Source organism: Equus przewalskii, chromosome 6 (genome assembly GCF_037783145.1).
Source record: "Equus przewalskii isolate Varuska chromosome 6, EquPr2, whole genome shotgun sequence".
In the NCBI taxonomy this organism is placed as follows: domain Eukaryota; kingdom Metazoa; phylum Chordata; class Mammalia; order Perissodactyla; family Equidae; genus Equus; species Equus przewalskii.
In genome coordinates, this window is record NC_091836.1 from 18005726 (window position 1) to 18027069 (window position 21344).

General features: G+C 38.1%; 1 protein-coding gene across 1 annotated transcript; it reads right to left on the reverse strand.

Annotated features, from left to right (window-relative positions):
- Positions 1 to 124: 124 nt before the first annotated feature.
- On the reverse strand, positions 125 to 20850 carry POGLUT3 (protein O-glucosyltransferase 3). Its single transcript, XM_070624846.1, has 8 exons — positions 20560 to 20850; positions 14391 to 14588; positions 11854 to 12140; positions 9212 to 9428; positions 7253 to 7449; positions 5695 to 5889; positions 4329 to 4433; positions 125 to 2957 (listed from the first exon to the last, which is right to left on the reverse strand). Exons 1-8 carry the CDS (start codon positions 20759 to 20761, stop codon positions 2832 to 2834), a joined length of 1527 nt encoding a protein of 508 aa, XP_070480947.1. The 5' UTR covers positions 20762 to 20850; the 3' UTR covers positions 125 to 2831.
- Positions 20851 to 21344: the final 494 nt, after the last annotated feature.

Sequence of the window (21344 nt, forward strand, 5' to 3'; positions counted from 1 at the left end):
GTTTTGGTTCATTTATTCATGAACACATAATAGAATTAATATTAGACCAACCCAGTTACAGAAATACCAGGGCTATATGTGGTTAAAATCTTTTTCTTAAAAATGAAATTTATCTTTTTCAAAATTTATGTAGAAAATTTACTTTATTTAAAAAGTGTATATAATATGTCCCATGATATAAAATTCTAGACATATGAGACTTTAAAACAGCATAAGGAAAATATAAATATCCATTTTATTTTCCTATATATAGTGCATTTGTTGTCTTTTCCTAGGTTTGCATTTTTCTTTATTTTCTAATCCATTTCATACTTACAGTAAAAACATTTTAAATATCGTAGACAGGTATATAGCAAAAAGTAAAAATTCCCTTCTCTCCATCCCTTCCTCAGATATTGGTGTATCCTTCCAAACTTTCAACCACATGGATACATCTTTGTTTTTTTACATAAATGGTTTCACATTATACATGTTGTTTTGTAACTTGCTTTTTTCACTGAATGCTGTCATGGAAATCTTTCATGGTATTACATGTAGAACTACTTCATTCTTTTCAATGGTAATACTGTATTCCTTGATGTGTCAATATCTATTTAGCCAATACTCTGATGATGGCTATTTAAGGTGTTTCCAACATTTTATTCTTAAAAACAATGCTGCAACAAACATGTTGATAGCTTATTTAGAGAAATGCAGTTATTATATTTACTTGCATATCCTTACACTCCTCTCTTTTTAAAAATCAGATTTTTTTTTTTTGAGGAAGATTAGCCCTGAGCTAACATCTACTGCCAATCCTCCTTCTTTTTTTGCTGAGGAAGATTGACCCTGAGCTAACATCGGTGCCCATCTTCCTCTATTTTATATGTGGGATGCCTGCCACAGCATGGCTTGATAAGCAGTGTGTAGGTCCACACCTGGGATCTGAAATGGCAAACCCTGGGCTGCCGAAGAGGAGAGTGTGAACTTAACCACTGCACCACTGGGTTGGCCCCTAAAATTCAGATATTTTTAATGAAAGTTGAAGCATTAAAAATGACTAATGGAATATGTGGGTAACGTGTGAAAGGGAAAGAATCAGACTTTTAATAATCCTATTTTTACCCAGTTATATTCATGTCAACAAACCAGAAAGCCATGTAAAACAAACTCTTTTTAGAGACTATGACTGAGTCAGTGGAAGACAGATTATCTGGACTACGGCTGCTGTCTCCCTGTGGAATTTCTCAAGGGGTTCCACTTAATTTTTTAAGCACATCCTTCCTGTTCCATGCCCAGAACCTGCCCAGTTTGTCTCAACTTGCTTTTAACTATCAGACCTGTCTGGGAGCAGGTGATACAAATTTTAAAAATTTAAGATGTTTCTAACAAAATGCCATTAGTCATTCAGGAAGGACCTGGGGTTGGAGGGCAGGGACGTGTGTGGGAGGGCAAACTGTCTTTCCATAACTCAGCTTTGACAAGCTCCAGACTGTACAATATATGTAGGACATGGGTTCATTAGGGTATGGTGCCAGTACAGCTTGCTCTTTATTTTATATGTGTGCATGGTGGTTTTGAACTGGTGGCTGTTGGAGTTTTCTATGGATACTTGACTTTGATTTCACTGTTTCCAAATGTGGTGTTGCTTTTGTCTAGTTAAAAAAAAAATCCTGTGTTCTTATTGATCTTTAATAAAGGATATAACTACTTTAAAGCAGTTACATTATTTTCCAGATTAAGTAAATATTTCAATTAGGGAAGTAAATATCTTTAGGTTGGGAGTGTGGATAGCTCTTGTTTTTGGAGTGTGTTCTTTAGCGAACTGAATCTTGGATTGGTGGTATTACAAGCAATGTACAACAAATTTCTGGGCTATAAGTCTTAAGTCTTCACCCTGTCCTAAAAGGCAAAGGAAATTTCCAAAGTTTTTATCTTAGCAGTAAAATAGAAGAGGGGTGTGGTGAGGAATGGATGCTTGCCTTTGTTCTCAGATTATTAGCAAAGCCCAAGATACTAGCTTTCCTGCAGCTTGTTGCAGAGGTTTTCAAGTATCCCTTTTAAAGATTAAAAAAGAATTAAAGATCCCCACCTGACTATAGTTATCTTTTATTTATTCAATAGATAATGAATGGTACCCATAAGATGCTCTCATCTACTTTAATAATTGTGTTGTCCTTGATGGATGTCCAACCCAGATAGATTGGGAATTTCTAGCTTACGGCACAGTTTCTACTTAATTTTGTCTCAGGCAGGCCATGGTAAAACATAGTTGAAAAGATGTGAGTGAGCATTAAAAAAATAGCCCCTTGATAGTCTCCAAACTACCTTTAATAACAGAGTCATCCTCATCTTCCTTAATTATTCTTATCAGACCTTCTTAGAGGAGGCTTGCTATTACTAAATGCCAAAAGCAGCTTATAGGAGAAGAAATTATGTGGGGGCGTGGTAGGGGGGGAAGCCCTGCACAAATATTTTTTCTTCATAATTGGAAGGGGAAGCGGGAAAGTGAACTAGAAGTAGAAATGAATCAATAAATATGATGTAAATAGTTTCACAGAGAGTGATTTATATCTTGGCAAGCCTCTCTATCTAGTACGATCCCCACGTTTTCTTTTTAGAGAAACTATGATGCTCATAATAGCAGTTTTCACTCAAAAGAAATTAATATCCAAAGATACTTGGTAATACTTGCTCTAATATCACTCTGTCCATCCACATTATATAAGACCATCAAGAGAACTAGTCCTTTGGATAAAGTCTTCCAAGCTGTGTTCTTCATGGCTTAGATTCCATCTGAACACTTCCATTAAAGATGTCACTGGTATACGCAGGAGTGAATCTGGGCTGACTTAAAGCTCCTCTCTTAAAGGCCTTTTCCTGTGGCACTGGCAGATGGATTCATTATCCTTTGGCTGAGGAACAAGTTCCATTCCATCACGTATTTCTGGTTTGCTGGACTGGCGCTCAGCATATTTCTGAAATGTGTGTTTGAAGATTAGTCCACTCTTCATTCCACTGAATCCTCCCCGCCCCACTCATGCTATCATTTCTAGTTGCTTGTATCTTCAGACTAAAACCAAAGGTCTGGTTTATACCAGTCTTAAAGCTACATTTTAACTTTAGTTATTATAGGCACTAGTACAATATTTCATAATCTAACAAGGAGTCCCAATCCACAATTTTATGTGTAAGTAAGAAGCCTCTACAAAAGGGATCCCAGGCCAAGTGTCCCTTCTTGAAATAACAGCACCTCTTGGCATTTAACTCCACTTGTTAATGAATAACTTTGTTGAATACTCAAATCAGCAAAGATGACAAGCATCTCAAAATAAAGTTCAGGTCTCACACTTCCTTCCCTTTAGGGCTATTAAACATTGACAGGCCTGTGAAATGTCCCTTTACTTTGGCCACTGACTGAAATATTCCTATAAATTGGCTATTTCAGTTTAGTGGTTCTATCTATATTTAGCTGTACATTATAGGTTCTGGGCCAAACTCAACAACATACTAAATGAGTACACGAGCCTAATTAATATTTTAGAGGGAGAAACTCCTACTATTAAAATTACAGCTAGACCAGCAGAGGGAACAGAACTCATTTAAGGGAAAGGCTGCTTCTAGTAAACAGTGTAATTTATCATTTTTATTTTTCTATGAGAGGGTAGTAGCCATAGGCATCTGAGGAAATTTACTTTTTTTCTGAATAAGATAAGGTTAAAACCAAAAACACAATTTCTTCTTTTTCTCTTCTTAGCTAAATTTTATTGAGTAAAACACAAGGTAGTTACCCAAAGAACCAATCCTTGGCTTCCCAGTAAACATCTGCACTTCAGTATTCAGCCCTAGGTATTAGAACTATCATAAAGGTTTTCCATTTGTTTGTTTTATATAGCAAGTTAAATATTTGCTTTCTATCCTGTACTGTGATAACAAAAGCATGGACCCTAAGTAGTAGGGAGAACAAAGAGGTGGGCATTTAGAGCATAAAGAGATGTTAATGATCTCCAGTGCAACTTTCTTATTTTCCAGATGAGGAAAGATGTTATTCTCTGAGGTTCAGAGAACAGCTAAACTAGGAATTCCACAAAGCATTTAATAAAAGATAGCATTAACAAGATGGGAGGAGCTTTTAATTTATATTTGTAAGGTCTCTAAGCACTGAGTAGAGATAAAAATATGGTGGCCGCATAGGGACTTAGCACCAAGCCTCTTTCCATAGGCTGGTGCCTCAGTTTAGCCAGGGTTCCACAGGCTGACGCTCTGAACCCCTTCAAGAAGCGAGGCACTCAGGCCAAGCATGTGGTCTGAGGACGCTTGACCCAGCATGATGGACACTGGAAACTGACCTGTAGCACTCTGTAATAGTAGCAGTACAGCCTGTGTGGCTGTAGCAGCTCCCTAGCAGTCAACTGCCCTTCTTTGGCAATCTTCTTGGCTTCTCCATCATTTTCCTGAAAGGTTTAAAAAGGAACAATGAATGAAAATTACTCCTGCGACCAACAAAGAAAGCAAAGGGGGAATGTGAGGTAGGACAGATGTGGGGTTGAATGTGAACGGTATGGGAGAGATGGAACACAATAAAAACACAACTTAGGAATGAGGCTACGGAAATAGGCAAAGTACTTTCCTAGACCCTTCTGTTACACAGAAATGATCGTACATGTTTGGACCTTATTCCACAGGCCCAGAAAACACCTCCCCAGTGCAACATCCCACATGCAGCCTCTGCTGTGACTACCTTGGTACTTTCCTAGCCACCCAGGAAGTTTAGGCTCATTGTCTGTTTCCTCATCCCAACCCTCCCTGTTTGATATTAAAATACAAACTAGAATAGAACGAATCTTTTCATATTATAACATCTCTTAAAAGCTCTATTTAAATATGCAATTAGAGTGAAATAGTTGTTCTGAAATGTTACCAATGAAAGACTATATTGTTGTTATAATCAAAAATTCAGTCATTAGTAGTCACAGGCTGTTCCTTCTACCATGAATAGTCCGTGTTCCTAATTACACTTTTGGAAAATAGCTAATATTCTACCACGACGCCTATAGGAAAAGCCTTTTGCAAGCAATTCTGATTCTTTATAAAGGGTCACAAAAAAGATTCTGCCTCAGGCAACCAGTTATTTCTAAAACCAAATACTGTTTCTCAGACGCTTAGAAACAGAATGAAGTCTTATAACGGAAGGGTAAATTTTTATAGTTGCATAATAAAACACAACAGCTTTTTAATACTTTTTGTTTAAAAAAAAGAATTCTTATTTTATGGGAAACATGATTCTTGGGATGTTGTATAGCATGCACTCATTAGGAACTTGTGCCTTTTTTCTAACTGGGGAAAAGAAAAGAGTCACATAATTGCCTTAAATATTTCCTTGTGCATAAAGCACTTTAACCCTAGCCTTTTCAATCTGTATTTTACATTTGGTGTGTTCTTGCTTGTGTGTGTATGCATGAATAATAATTCCTTTAGAAAAATCTATATTTTATATAATACTGGACTTCAAATCTAAAAATCCTCAAAAATGTTGATAGAAATTATACACAATGATCCTGATATTAATTCTTTTGATAGAAAGGAACACAAATTTTAGATAATAATTCTTTTGACTAAATTAAGTCAAATTAAATTGTGTTCTGATGGAACTCATGTAACTAATACTGATAAATTTGTTATTGCCTAAACAAACTAAAATTGCAAAAAGCGTACCTTGGCCCATTTAACTTTCTCTAGTAAATCACTGAGATTTCTTTTAATTGGAACATAATGTTTCCAAGGCTTTAGTGCCAAATAGAAATGTTCATAATACGGTGAGTCCTGTTTCAGAACGAGACTGTCGCCCAGCATGAGATATGGATATCTATAAGCAGCCACGGTCCCATCCACGTTCACTTGATACTTGTACTAAAAGATTGAAACAAACATAAACAAACAAAAATTTTAACAGTCATTTACTTCACTTCTGCTTCTCACCAACACTGTTAATACTAAATTTAAAGGAATTATTTCTCATTTTGCAAATTTGGTGTTTAGAAGTTGTATATTTTATTTTGTAACATTTTCTCTTTGTATTAAAATTGTAAGCAGGCTTTAGCAGGTCAATATTAAGAAATACAATGCATTTAAAAATAAGATGATAAATGCTTTTAGGAAATAGGGATATCTATTTTAAATATGTCTAAGTAATGGGGAATTCAGGTTTCTGCAACCAGGTTGGAAAATTATTTTCAAAAGTTCTACATTTATTAAATCTGAATATTGACAACAATTCACACTTTCATTTATACATTATTTCATTTGTTCCTTATACCCAACCTATGAAAAAGGAAGGCATTATCTCTATTGCTCAGTTTTAGAGTTGAGGAGACAGAAACCTGGAGAAGTTTAAGGACAAGTGTGAGGCTGGTGACACAGTGCATATATGTTAGATTAATAAACTTCAATTTACATTTCAAAATCACTTTTCACAGGCATTAAATTTCACTCAATTATTATTAGGTATTAGCATCCCCCTTCTTTTTTTTTACAAATGAGAAAACTAGTGTTCAGAAAAATTTGTAAACCTCTAGTCTCTAAGTCCCAATCCCATGTTCTTTTCATTATATTACACTGAGATGAACAGGCTATACTCACAGGTTTAATAATTAATTTTTTCATAAATAATTGATACCAAGGATTTTTCTAGGCAGTCAGATTTTGTCACATTGTTCACATCTCTATCTCCTTTGAGCCTCATGACAATGCTCTGAAGGAGCTAGGCAGGCATCAGGCATGTTTAGAGGCCAGAGGCTCTAAGAGATGAAGGTCCCACAGTTAGTGGCAGAGGCAAGATGAGAGGCAGGACTGGAGGGAGGACTCAAACCCCAATTCCAGCTCCTATTTTACTTAAGTGAATTTATACTCTTTCTATTTACAAAAGGCATTTGAGATCACTTTATGTAAAAGACATTTATATTCCCAGTTTATTAAAACAAATCCAAAAATAGAAAAACAGAGAAATAAATCCACCAAAACTCCAGCTTAATCCTTGTACTATATTTTGGGTATTAAATATAGTTCTGAGCTATTTGGTATACAAAGTTAGCAACAACAATAACAACAAAAAAACAAAAAGGAAACCACAATGAGTTTTGTAACTCCCTATGCCTGATATTAAAGTATGTGTCAGTTCACAAGAAAGGAGAAATATGCCCAAGCTCAACCATTTAGTACATTTTTAACACAAGTTTATCACTTCATATCCAGACAGGAAGACGTAAGTGCAGACCTTAAAGAAATCAAAGAAACCTATCAATTTAGCTTTTCCAAGCTCCTTTTCTTTCTCTTGGAAAAAGAAATATCCTGTAATTCCTGCATCTAGTAGCTGTGGATTTTCTTTGGCCAGCTGCACCAACTGGAGCCTCTCCTCTCGGCTGTCTCGACCTCTGAAGAAAGCTTTCTCTGTTTTATTGATCCAGGAAGGCCCTAGAAGTTTGAGACCATAAAAAAAATATGACTATGAATCTGAATTTTTTCATGGTAAGTATAATCATCTTTAATCTACCATTGTCAGTTTAGATGTTAAAGCTCTTTTATCACAACTCATCTTCTAAGGTAGATGCTATTTCCAAAAAATATGAGATCAAGTCTCAATTTGCCTGAGATACTTTCGAGGTTAGACTTTTAGAAACAGTCCTCTTCTGTGCTGTATCATAGAGGTGAATGCTCTAATTTGTCCCATTTGTGTACTTGTGAAAGTTCCTTAAATATTGGAGTTTATGTTGTATTAGGAAATATGCAAAATAATGCTGAGTCAAGTTCAAAGCAAAAGGAGATTCAAGCACAACCAGAGGCATGCACAACTAGAATACACAACTATGTACTGGGGGGCTTTGGGGAGAAGAAGAAGAGGAAAAAAAAAAAGGGAGATTCAATGATTGGCCCACTCACCAAGGCATTAGCTTCTTCCATCTTTTGTGCTTCACAATAAAAAATGAGCTAGGCTTTTGTTCTTAGACAGGGTGACCAGAAAAAACTATATAACTAAGTACACCCACACATCTTTAATCCTTATTTTGCTCAGAAAAGTGAGCATATCACTTTTGAATGCAAGAAAGATTTTTTCTAATATGCTGTTAAAAGCAAATATATATGTATAACTCAACTATATATATATACATAAAAATATACACACACACATATATATATTTTTATCCTCTATTTCCTGGAAGGGAAATATTTTAGAGGAATGAATTTAAATCTATTTCTATTATTCTAAAGAGAGATCATTAGTTAACACCTGTCAGTGTTCTAAAGGATAAATCATAAAACAGAGAAATCGGAGGGGGTCAATCTCTACTATCTTAGCACACTTTTCAGGAATTCACTGTTATCAAATAAAAAGTAGATGAGTTTTCACTTCACATTATCTTTGGGTAGTTTACAAAGAATCTCTGGTCTCGGCTGCTAAATAAGTCCACCAAACCACAATAAACAGAAAGAGAGGCTAGAAAGAGGAGACAGGGCTTTTTCTACTCAGGAAGTTCAGTTTAATAAAAAGGTATGTTGTACCATAACTCTAAGGCCATCAAAGAGGAGGTAAGGAATTCAGATTTTAAAGGATCAAGAGAGGCAGAAAGAGGAAAGGGGAGAATTCCTTACAAAGTGTCAGAGGTAGTAATTCCAAATTATACTGCTATCACAATTCTTGTACATCTGCATATAATTTTATATTTGCCAAAATGCTCTCTGACTTCATTCAGCAATATAAAGGCATTGAAGTCAGAATTAAGTGACAATTTTACAAAATATATTTTTTAAAATGGTATTTATAAGTGACAACTCAAAGCAGACTCAGTTACGGTAGGTTTGGATATTACCAGCCTAACCCACATATCTTTAATTTTTTGAGTTAGAAGAATCTGAAACAAACCACTTCAGAGTTTAGCATGCTGCTTTTCTTTTTTCTTGGTTAGAAAAGAAGAACGATGGTTATTTAAATGTATACCTTTACTCCCTCTGACTGAACATTCCCTTCACCTTTTTGTGTGTGTGAGGAAGATTGGCCCTGAGCTAACATCTGTGCCAATCCTCCTTTATTTTATGTGGGATGCCACCACAGCGTGGCCTGACAAGCAGTGCTAGATCCACGCCCAGGATCCAAACCTGTGAACCCTGGCCACTGGGCTGCCCCTCCTTCTATCTTTTTACCTCTACACTTTTTCTTAGAGAATTAACTTTAATTCACCTGTATTTCCCTGAATAGAAAGGAGATCATTTGTAACACCTCTCATTGCTTCAAGTGTGGAGTGGGTGATGTCATATGTTGGGAGGATAACATCTCGTGAATCCAGAGAGCCACACCATGAAATGATAGGTAAAGGGCCAGGGGTTTCATTGACTTTTCGATGCTCCAAGGGCCAATCTCCAAGATTGACATAAAATTCTAAATCTGGGAGAAGAACCTAAATAAACAAAAGAATAAACATCAGTGCTGGGAAGGTCTCAGTCTTTGTTACTAAATGCTTCAGTTCTTTGGCTTCTTAATTATTTCTAATAAAACTGAACATTTGAAAATAGTAGAAGAAAGAAGAATGCCTCTTGCTCAACAGTAGTATCAGAAAATCAAGGGTGAGGCTGGTACATGGCAAATTCACTGACCAGGAGTCAGCTACCTCTATTCAGAGATGGCATTCAAAACTGTTTTTAGTATTACAGATGTGAAAATTGTGTAGAAAAGTAGGGATGAGTGGCTTCAGGCACCCTTTCTGCTAGCTGCCTAAGTGCAAATCTACAAAGTGAGACACGAGCCCTTGTTTTCCTTCACTGTCAAACTGCTTTATAATATCTAACTTTGCTTCTGGAAACTGCCACTCCATATCCATCCCCAAGGTCAATGCCTTAGTTTAAGCCTTTATCATCTCTTGCTAGATTGTTGCCATAGTTGTTCCTTATAAGATGTTCTGATTCTAGACTCTCCCCACTCTAAGCTGCTCTCCACATTGCTGCCCGAATTTCTAAAACCCACGTTAATGTTACTACCAAGCTTAACAGAACCTTAAGCCTATAGGACAAGGTTTAAACCCTCTGGCTGGAATTCAGGGCCCCACTATCTTGCTCCAGCTTAGTTTTGAGCCTCATCCTCCATCTGCCCACATACCAGTAAACCTTAGGCTACTCTCTGAAAATGCCATCCACTTTAATATGTAATTCTCTTCACTTGGAATGTTCTTCTACTTATTCACTTAGCAGTCTCCTTTCTCATCCTTCAAACTCAGATCCAATGTTACCTCCTCTGTGACTTGCTCTCCTCAGGCATTTTAACCCTGGGTACCTACTTTTCTTACATGCCTATCATGCAGTGGTACAATTACTTGTTTGTATTCACATCCCGGTCTTACTTCCACATAACAAAAACAAGTCCCATTAGAGTGAGCTGCTCAAAGACCAGAGTTGAGTCTCATTTATCTTAGATTTCTTCCCAGTCACCAGGCAAAGAACCCAGAACAGAAGGGAAGGGCAAGGGATATGACTACTCACCCTATTACTTTCCTGCTCGTTTATAATCTCATTAATAAACTCCACATCAGAAGCTATCACCATTGAGCAGAGTCTCTCAGTCTTGGCACTATTGACATTTTGGTCTGGGTAATTCTTTGCTGTGAGGGGCTGTCCTGTGCATTACAGGATGTTTAACAGCATCCCTGGCCTCCACCCATGAGGGCTGGTAGCAACCCCCCAGTTGTGACAAGCAAAAATGTCTCTAGACATTGTCAACTGTGCCCTGAGTGGCAAAACTATCCCTAGTTTAAAACCACGTGAGTACAAGATACAGGAATACAGGGCAAGGTGGACTGGTGACAGCTCAGGAAGAAAGCACCACCTTTAGGATCAGGTGCCCATAATACGCTCATATGCTCTTATTGTGGGCTGATGGGGAAGTGGGAGGCGGCTGAAATTTAAAATAAGAATTGATGGCAGCCACATATTCAGCATATTTTGGAAACTGTATAACTCTCCCCAGGAAAAAGTTGGCTTTTGTTTTAGAAAACTACCTTGATGGTCTTTCTAGGCGAACAAGGTGAAAAAAAAAAAAAATGCCCGTTCTCACCCTTCACTCTGCATGGTCAAGAAGAAGGAAGAACAAAAGGCAGTTTGAATTGCTCTGCTTAAGAGTTCCACAAATGTGGAAAGAGCGGTTGAATAGAGGGATGGAGGGCAGTTATTGGGGGGTGGAGAAGTCTTCTGAAAGATGCAGGGCCCAAGCCATATTTAGTAAGAAGCTAAGACATGAAGATCAAGGACAGCCAGTGAGAAATTCCCAGAGGCAAGGATGACTGAGTCTGATTAATATAGGGATGTCTATTTTTAAATGTTAGGGTTTTTGTTTGTTTTGTTCTGTTTTTTACTATGCACCAGTACAAAATAACCTCTCTGCTACCCCAACCATCAACAACACTATCTTTTAGAGGCTCTTAGAGTAAAACAAGGAAAATGTATTCTAAGTTCAAGTCATTTTGAGGTGACAAAAACAACACAGCTGCACAAAGTGACATCTGAATGGAAGGAGTATTCAACAGGAACAAAGAACTTCAATAAGTGACCTTGAGGCTATAAATATCTGGGAGTTCATAGACACCTTGGGAGTGCCTTGTTTCACCTGCTTACCTGGGATGGGGGTAAGTAAGCTATTGCATTCAAATATTAAAGGAAAGAGAAATCCATAAAGGTGGAGAACCTACAAAGAGTCAGGTGATAGACATCTTAGATGCACATTTCCAAGCCTAGAATCCATTTCCATCCTTTGCCATTATTATTTTAAGCATTTAAATGTTATAATGCAATAATTAAACTATATTATTTTTGGAATCGATTAATTCATTCTCATACCTTTCTTGCCAGTGACAGCAAAATCTCATCAGAGAACATTTTGAAGTCTGTGTACTTCCCTAAAGATCTCCGGTAGATGTGGTTATTGAGAATCGTGTAATGAACAATGGCGCCCCTCTCATCCCCAAACCTTTTAGGAACTTCATTTAGCATCTGCTGGAGATTGATGCTGGGAAAAGATGCAAAATCTTTTGCAATCTGTGGTTCCTTGGTTGGACAAGACAGGGTTTTCTGCCAGGCCTGAGGATCCTCTTCTGGACACTCACAGTATTCATGGTACACGGGTCCTAGGGAAGGCAAAGCACGAACCATGCCACGCTCCATTAACAAGCACCACAACACAGAGAGCTGTTTCTGCACCGGATGTGAACATAGGACGACTTTTGGTGAATTCTAAGATTATCCAGACAGGGATAATCTGCTTTAAACAAATCAGTGGTAAAGTAGTTATGTCAGAGTCCTTTGCTTCCACTTTCTGTCCCCCTTTCACAGCCCCCTAGAGAACCTATTATAGTGTATGCTCTCTCCCAATACAACCTGTTCTTGGTCAATTAGCTGATAAATTCATTTCAGTGAGGTATATGTGGATAATGAACATAAAACAACTTACCTCTTAACAAGGAAAAAGAGAATGTATTACTTTTCAGGCTTTATTATATAGTAGGGGTGGTGATTTTTTAAGACAAGGTGGGGTGAACTCCTCTAAGTCCCTAAAATCACCTTCATCAGCACGTCTCAAAGAGGAAATGTGTACCTCAGGGGCCTCTGGCAGTGTAATTTTAAAGTGCCCAGCCACAAGTATAAAACTTCTCTGGAGACTCATTTAAAAAAGAGTATATGTAAATTTTATCTTATTTTGAAATATATCCATATTTATTTTAATATAAAAAAACCTTCAAAAATTATTTAAGTTTCTTGAAGATTTCTACTTCAAACCAAGACAAGCAACATGGACCAATTTACCCTCCTACCTAAAATTACCAAAAAAAACAGACAAAATATATGAAACAACAGTTTTTAAGACACTGGACATCAGGCAGTGAAGGACAGTGAGTCTGAGAGATGGGAAACAAGTAAGGTGAACTCCACAATTCCTCAAGTGTACTGCCTAAGAGAGTTTCCAAGTTGTGGAACAGGGAGGAGAAATCTAGGCAGTGCTCAGAAGTCTCACTGAGTTGAGGAAACAGAGCTAAAAGTCCAGGGAGATCAACGCAGCTAGAATTTGTAGGGGAGACTCTCTGAAAGGAAAGAGCTGCACAGAGAACTCCAGAGATCTGCACAAGGTTCCTCTCAAGTATTTAGGGTACTGATCAGTGTATACACGTGTGGAAACTATCCAAAACAGGGAAAGAACCTTCCAGGATTAGAGGCAACAGCACCCATTGTTCATACAGGGCTGGGAAGAGTGCCTATTTATAACAGCCAGACTGGAAAGCATCCAAAATCATGGAGCTTGGGTAGAGTATGCAGAGAGGTATTGTCTGAGTAGTGGGGAGTAATTAGATCTAGACTAAACATGGCTCTGGTCCTGCCTCATAAATTGTAGAAGCAAAATTCGAAAGGTTCAAACTATTTCCAAGTAATTTAACTGCATCCCAGAAAAAAAGCTCAAACAGATGAGAAAGCATCCAGAGATGAAAAATACACTGAATGGAATTAATGACAAATTGGACATTGCAGAAGAAAAGATTAGTGAACTTAACAGTATAGTAATAGAAACTATACAAAATGAAATGGAGGGGAAAAAAAGAAGTTAAAAAATGAAAAGAGCATCAGTGAGCTGTGGGATAATTTCAAGTCTAACATATAGGTAATTAGAATTCTTGGAGGAATTCTGAGGTAGAATAGAAAAATATTTGAAGAAATAGCCAAAATTTTTCTAGATTTAATGAAAACTATAAACCCAGAGATCCAAGAAGCTCCACAAGTACAAGAAACACGAAGAAAACTACATCAAAGCACATAATCAAATTGCTCAAGACAACTGAGAAAGAGAAAACCTTTAGGCGCACAGAGGAACAAAGACATGGTTGATGGCAGATTTATTGCTGGAGATGATGCAAGCAACAAGATAGTGGAGCAACATCTCTAAAATGTAAAAGGAAAACATTAATGATCAATTATATACCTAGCAAAAATGTCTTTCAAAAACAAAGGCAAAATAAAGACTTTTTCAGACACTCAAAAGCTAGAAGAATTCATTAGCAGTATTCTCACACTAAAAGAAATGTTCATGGTAATCGTTAAGGCAGAAGGCAAACGGTACTAGATGGAAATATGTATTTATGCAAAAGAATGAAGAATATTGGAAATGGTAACTAGCTGGGTAAATACACAAGATTTTTTTCTCTTATCATTTAAATCTCTTTAAATTATTTATTTTTCTTTCTCTTAAAATTTCACATTAAACTGAGCTTCAGGAGGTACGTATGCCATGATTACTCTGTTGCGCAGGACTTTAAGGTCATCATAACCCATTCTGGAAGTCATGTGAAACACACACAAGGCTGGCTCTGGATTACGTGATAATCACTTACCTTTCAAAATATAGGGAGACTGAGCCACATGTTCATCACCATAAAGGACCTCTATCTTCAGCCCTTCATTGACAGTTTCATACATCCTATATCGCATCAAAAATGTTCCATCATTCCTGTCCAAAGGTTTAGGGATGTGAATCCGGACTAACTCTTTAGGTGAAAGAGATTTGATTACTACTTTGAATAGTGTTTGACCTGAAAGAAAAATATATATATATATAAATAACTCTACTACTTCATGGTTATTTTGTATTAACAATTATTGGATAGCTGTCTCTACACATAAGTTACTTTTTTTAGCATCAATGGTAAACAAAATCATTTTAGTTTGGAAGATCCTTGAGGCCAGGAACTATGTCTGTTTATGTCTTCAAATCAAGGACCTGACTCAACATTGATTCATTAGTCATTCAGTAAAGATTTATTGAAGGAAAAAAATCAATTCATAAAAAAGCAAGGAAGAGATTAACTTTTTGTCTAGTTGATCTTTTCTACTTTGGCTGAGTTTTAAAGCCTAGGTAGTTAAAAATCCATGAACTCTTAGAATGGCAGAGAAATAAGGTAATCCCATTTTCTCCTTGTAAAATATACACACGCTTTCTTTGTAAACCATTTCAATATCTAATAACCCTCATTTCTAAGACATTTTCCTTTTGCTAACCCAAATTTCAAGCTATACTTCTACTTCCTTAAGTAGAGAGAGATTACACCTAGCTACCAGATTCTGTGCACAAATGCATCTACACGTGCACACATTCACACATCTTTGTAACTGCTAGAGTTTACTTCTCTAAGCTTGTTTCCTCAAACTGAAATGAAACAGTCATCCTAGATGATCTAGCATCCCTTTCAACTCCAAAATTCTGTGGGTTTTCTGTTCTAGGATAAATAATATCTACTTAACAAACTTTCCCTTCTCTTTTTGCAGTATATTAGCTGACTTATTTAGCCTTTGAAACAACACTGTTGTGATTACTGTTACTGTGGTCCGGGAATAAACACTGGCATACTTTTTTTCAGAGTGCAGGGCATATATGCCTACACTCAGCGCAGATCTGATCCTTAGGAGCTTTAAGAATAAAGATTAGTTAACGTCCTAACCACAGCTAATCACCATATCAAAGGGAAATGTTAAAAAAAAGTGATGAATCCTCTGAAATCCACAGCCCTAGCAAATAATATGCTGTGATCTCACTTCTATCATATGATGAAAGTAAGCATATTTAATATATATTTTTTGAAATTACTGAAAAAAAGTTTGTTTCTCCTATTCTTAGTTTCTAAATCTAGTGAGTGAAGTTTTCACTTCCTTCGGATCTTCAAGGGTTTTATTGTTTTCTTGTTCGTCAGGAGAAATGTTTCTCAGCCTCTTCAATTTGGTAATAGTAATGTAGTATCTGATATCTTGCTATTAAATAATTTAGTACCTAACACATACATTTTAGGATCCTTGAAACAAGTGTGGAAAACAAGTCTGCTAAAATAAATGAACTCTAATAGATAAACAGGGGTGTTGTATTAAAAAATAAGGTAATAATTTAATGTGAAATTATTTAGTGTTGGCCAATTACCTGAAATGTTTAATGAAATACATAAGTTATTGCTGTGTTATTTCCCACTTTGTTTCAGAAAGGCAACGTGGTATGGTAGACTGAAAATCAGGAATTCAGAGCCTGGGAACTAGAAAGCCATTTCCATGATACCCTCCCCAGACTGGAAACTGTAAAGAAAAGTTTTCTTGTGTCCTGATCAAATAGTCCTGTTCTCCATAAGTTTATGATTTTAAATAAACAGAACAGATATAAGACAAGCATATTAATGATTGTGTGATTTTTTGGGTAGAGCACGATTTATTGATGAAAACTAGCTCCAAAACACTTCATTATTTTTAAATTGAAAGTATTGTACTAGATCTCTATGGTCTCTTTCAGTTATAACATATTTTTGTCTCTGAAATAACATTTAAAAGTTATATTTCAAAATGTAAGTATAAAAATAGAATATAGCCATTGGAAATACATATTTTAAAGTTTGATTATTTTTACAGTAGTCTTTCATGCCTGTGTTATTGTTGGCATGAAATTAATATTAGAATCAATGCAAAATAATAATGATCAGGACTGAAATAGAAATAAACAATTCTAACCTCATAAAAGAGAAAATGAGAATGGTGCAATTTCAAATTGCTTCAGATGGAAGGAATGTGAATTCTTGTTTGTCCCGGGGCCAACATAATGGAACAGAATTGAAGCTCAGCTTGTTTTTCTACTCCACAAATTCAAAATTCATCAAATGAGAATGAAGTGACTATGTAGACAATCAAAAATTTTAAAAATTCACTTACTTAGCACTTGTTCCGCGCAAGTCCCTCGGCTTGAGACTTTTGTATGCCTTTTGTCTTATTTATTTCCTACAAGAACTTGTGAGGTAGGCATTTGTTATCCCGCTTTACAGATCGGGAAATCAAGGCTCCAAGAAGTTAAGTAACTTGCCCACCATCACATATACAACGATTAGCAGAGCCACTATTTGAACACAGCTTGAATCTTTCTTCTTTCAAAGCCCATTCTGAACTAACATCCTCATTTTGTGTAATGTTGACGTATAAATTCACAGAATTCAAAATTGGAGGAATAATCTCAGCCACTCCTGGTACAATGAAGTCATTCCCCTCCCCTGCTGTTTGGGAAGTTTATTAAGGCTCTGTAGTTGCAACAAAATTGTTAACCCCATCACATGGCCAAGGGAGCAGAGTCCAACAAGGTCAAGTTGTTATGCCTTGAGGCTAAATGGAAATCCTCCAAAAATGTCCGGTTGCCTGCTAACGATGGACACTCTCCAGGAGTTTACTGAAAACTGATGCACGACAACCGTATTATGGGTGATTCGATTAAAGAGAAAGAGCATTCAACTAGGTATTCAAAGGGTTGGATGTCTGGTCTTGGTTTCAACACTTGTTAGCTGTGGGGCCATGGGCAAGACATTTTAGCTTCATTGAGTCTCATTTTCTTATCTGTAAAGTGAAGAAAATAGTATCTATCCTTCCTACTTCACAAAACGATTAAGGAGAACAAATTAAATAGGGCACAGTTTAAAACACTAAAGTGCTACACAACTAGGACGTAAGATTATTTTATGAAGATATCATTACTGATGAAGGTACAGGAAAACTGAATAGAAAACGAGTATTCCTATCCTACTGTCTTGACATATGCCAACCACCCTCCCTCCACCCCTTCTTTCTTTTCTTCTACAATACTTAGTGAGCATCTCTGCCAGACATTGTGCTGGATGCCAGCAATATAACAGTATCAACATGTTCTGACTACATTCATAATAGAAGGAAACACTCAATTTAAGTCAGATGGTAGTGAAAATAAAGCTATTAGGTAGGATTTTTCCCCATCCAAGGTCATGGACCCCCTAATTTCTGTCTGTGGACTCCAGTTTGAGATCCCCTGCTTTAGACTATTCAAGTTCACAACATGTTTGCTATCCAGGTATCTGGAGATATGCAGCATAATAATGGTATTCAGATAAATGCCACACTGTTAAATGGGAGTGACAATTAATAAGGGAGTCTTGGTAAGTCATGTAAGACAGTCTATAGGTTGAGGAAAATTTGCCTTTTTTCAATTAGTTCTTGGAGAAGGAAAAATTTCAAGACTTACAGGTGAATGATGATGGCAAAAGATGTAGGGAACTGGTTGGACAAGCTTTTCAGAAATATAGGACAGCCTTTTAAATGGAAGATAGAAATCAAGTGGCCTAAAAGAAAACAAGTAGAATCTAAGGGAATGAAAGTGAGGTTGTCTGAAAAGACTTGGTGAAAGTCTTTGGTTTTTCGCTTTTTTTTTTTCATGACTTTTTTTGTGTGTGTGTGATTATAAAAGCATTATGATCATTTTGGGGTAATATTTTCTTGGGAAAAAGAAGAATGATAAAAATTCCTTACTTTCTTGCTATAACCACAGCTAACACTGATGAGCGAGGTACAGGTTCGTTTATTTATTACAAAATTAGAATGAAACTATATAATTTCTTTCCTGTTTATTCCATCCTTAACCTAGGATAAGCATTACTAAATAATCTTTTAAAACGTTACTTTAAAAAAATATTTAATTGCAGTAAAAAACACATAACATAAAATTGACCATCTTAACCACTTTAAGTTTATAGTTCACTGGTGTTACGTATATTCACATTTTTGTGCAGCCAATCTCTAAGCTTGTTTCTTTTTTCATTTTGCAAAACGGAAACTCTATATCTGTTCAACAACTTCCCATTTCCCTCTTCCTCTCAGCCCCTGACAACAGTTTCTATGAATTTGACTACTTTAGATATGTCACATAAGCAGAATCTAAAATGTTACTTTTAATGACTGTCAAATATTCCATCACGTGCACGTACCATACTTTAGTAATTACTTTATAGCTGGCTATCTAAACTTACTGTAATAAATAATTATAATACTGCAAGAATATCCTTGCATATAAAAATCTTTGACCACATTCTGATCATTTTCTCAAGACAGATACCTGGAAATCAGATCACCAGATTAAAGGGCATGGGCGTTTTTTGTAAATGACATTTTAAAAAAATTACATTTTCTAATTGTTGAAACTTTTTGGTACGTGTGTGGGGGGGAGGGGAGACTGGCCCTGAGCCAATTTTCCTTTTGCTGGAATAAGATTGTCAGTGAACTAACATCTGCAGCAATCTTCCTCTATTTTTTTTATGTGCTGCCACATGTGTTTTACAGCACGGCTTGATAAGCAGTGCATAGGTTTACCCTGGCGATCCCAACAGTGAACCCTGCACCTTCAAAGCGGAGCTGGCGAACTCAACCACTATGCCACCTGGCAGCCCGAAACTCATTTTTTGTACATTAGGTTTGTAAAAGCTTAAGATTCTTGATACATTTGGAAAATTACTTTCCAGAAACATTTGACCAATTTGTGCTTCCACCTGCAGAGCATGAAGGTCACTGAGAGGATCTCATCGCTGCCTTAACAGCTTTGAGGGTTAGCGCTTAAAAAAAAATCTTTGCTAATATTTTTAGATTAAAAAATGGAATTTTATCTGAATTCACAGTTCCTTCATTAATAGTAAGATTAGCAGTATTTCATTTTGGATCGTGTAATTTTCTTTTTCACGAATAAATTAATTTTTTCTTAGTTTTCCACCTTCTTTTCTTTATAAAGTCTCCTCAATATAACACTATAAAATTAATTTTAGAAAAGAAAGAAAATAATAAGGAAGAAAATACACCCCATAGTGAAAGACTTGAAATCTGGGTTTGAGAATATTTTCTTCTGATCCTTAGGGACATGGAAAATCTTTCCAAAACTAAAAAACTAGTTATAGTTTTCCACTGGCAGCGACAGAGGCACTGGCTTCTTCTGATTGTCTCTGTTGATGAAACAGGGTGCCAGTGGGCTGGACATAAATTAGACACAAATTAGCAAATCCTGACTGGCAACAACTTGAAACCAGCAGGACAAGTTCTAAGAAGTTGTAAAGGCAAGATGCGAAGGAGAACGTGGGAGGAGGACTGGCCAGAAAGCATTCAGGACGAGATCCATCCTCGTAGAGGGAAAACCGAATGAATCCTACTGAGTTTCACTAATTCCTGCAATCCGCTTTCAAGAACTCAAAACTATAAGAAAATAAAAATCTAGCATGCAAAACTGCCTCCTTTCTGCCCACTGCTCAGACACGTCCTCTGTGCAAGAGTTAGCTGTTTCAAACCCATGAGGCCTAAACAATGTAACGCGATTCTTGGGCTCGATGACTCAACACGTGAAGTCACTCCCGGCCTGCTATAACAGTTCAGACTTCTAAGCCGGAGGTGGAAAGACCATCTCCAACATGAAACTCACATTGCATTCATTAACACTCTGGGCGCCATCCATTCCGGACGGGCCCTCGGAGTTCATTCATTCATTCATTCAACAGACTTTTGTTGAGACAACCTCGCCGTTTGTGTCCAGGGAGGAGGAGAGGAAGAGGAGGTGACCAGACCCGAGGGAGGGCGCCACGCCGCGGGGAAAGGCGCCACGCAGGCGGCGGGCGGATTCCCGAGAAGCGCGGAGCGGCGGGGACGCGCGGCGGGGACGGGAGGGAAGCGGGCAGCGGGGCGCGGGAGCCCGCGGCTGAACGCTACCTGGGGGCGAGCGGGTGAGGTTTTGGCCCTCCGAGGTGACGGCCTGCAGGTAGAAATAGCGGACGGGCAGAACGACGCCCGCCTGCAGCCCGGGCCCCCACACCAGGCTCCTTGGCGCGCTGACCGGCGCCTCGGGGGCCCCCGCGGCCACGAGCAGGGCGAGCGGCAGCGGCAGCAGCAGGGCCCGCGGGAGGCGGCGCATGGTCGCCGGGCCGCTGCGGTCCAGCTCGGCGGCGGCGGGGAGGGGCCAGGAGCGCCGCGGCCGGGGCTGCGCCCACCCCGGGGCGGGCCCGCGCGCGCCGCCGCCGCTGTCCCAGCCCCCGCTCTCTCCCAGCCGGAACGCAGGGGCGCAGGATAGTCGCCGGCCTCACGCAGCGATAGACACATCCCCACCACTCCCCTGCCGCGCCGATCCCATTAAGACGGGGATCCAGGGACCGACACACAGACCAAGGGAGCGAGTCTGTGCCCTTGATCGCCAAGGCCTTGACACGCCAGGCCCCCACCTCTGGTTGCCTGAGTTTGTTAGCTGTTTAAAGGAAACCGTTTTAAAAAGATGCAAACAGTGGTGATTGCCATGGGAGGAGAGAATGGGCCCAGCAGCGAAGAACAGCCATGGCGTTCAGGGAAATGCCTTTAAACATGGAATTTCACTGGGTTTGCAAGATGCAGAGCAAATGTCACGCCCTGCTCAGCTCCCGACACCACCTCTCACAGCCTTCTGTTCACACCAGTGGCGTGTATGAGTCCGTTGTTTCTTTTCTGCTCTCTCACTGGATGGTGAT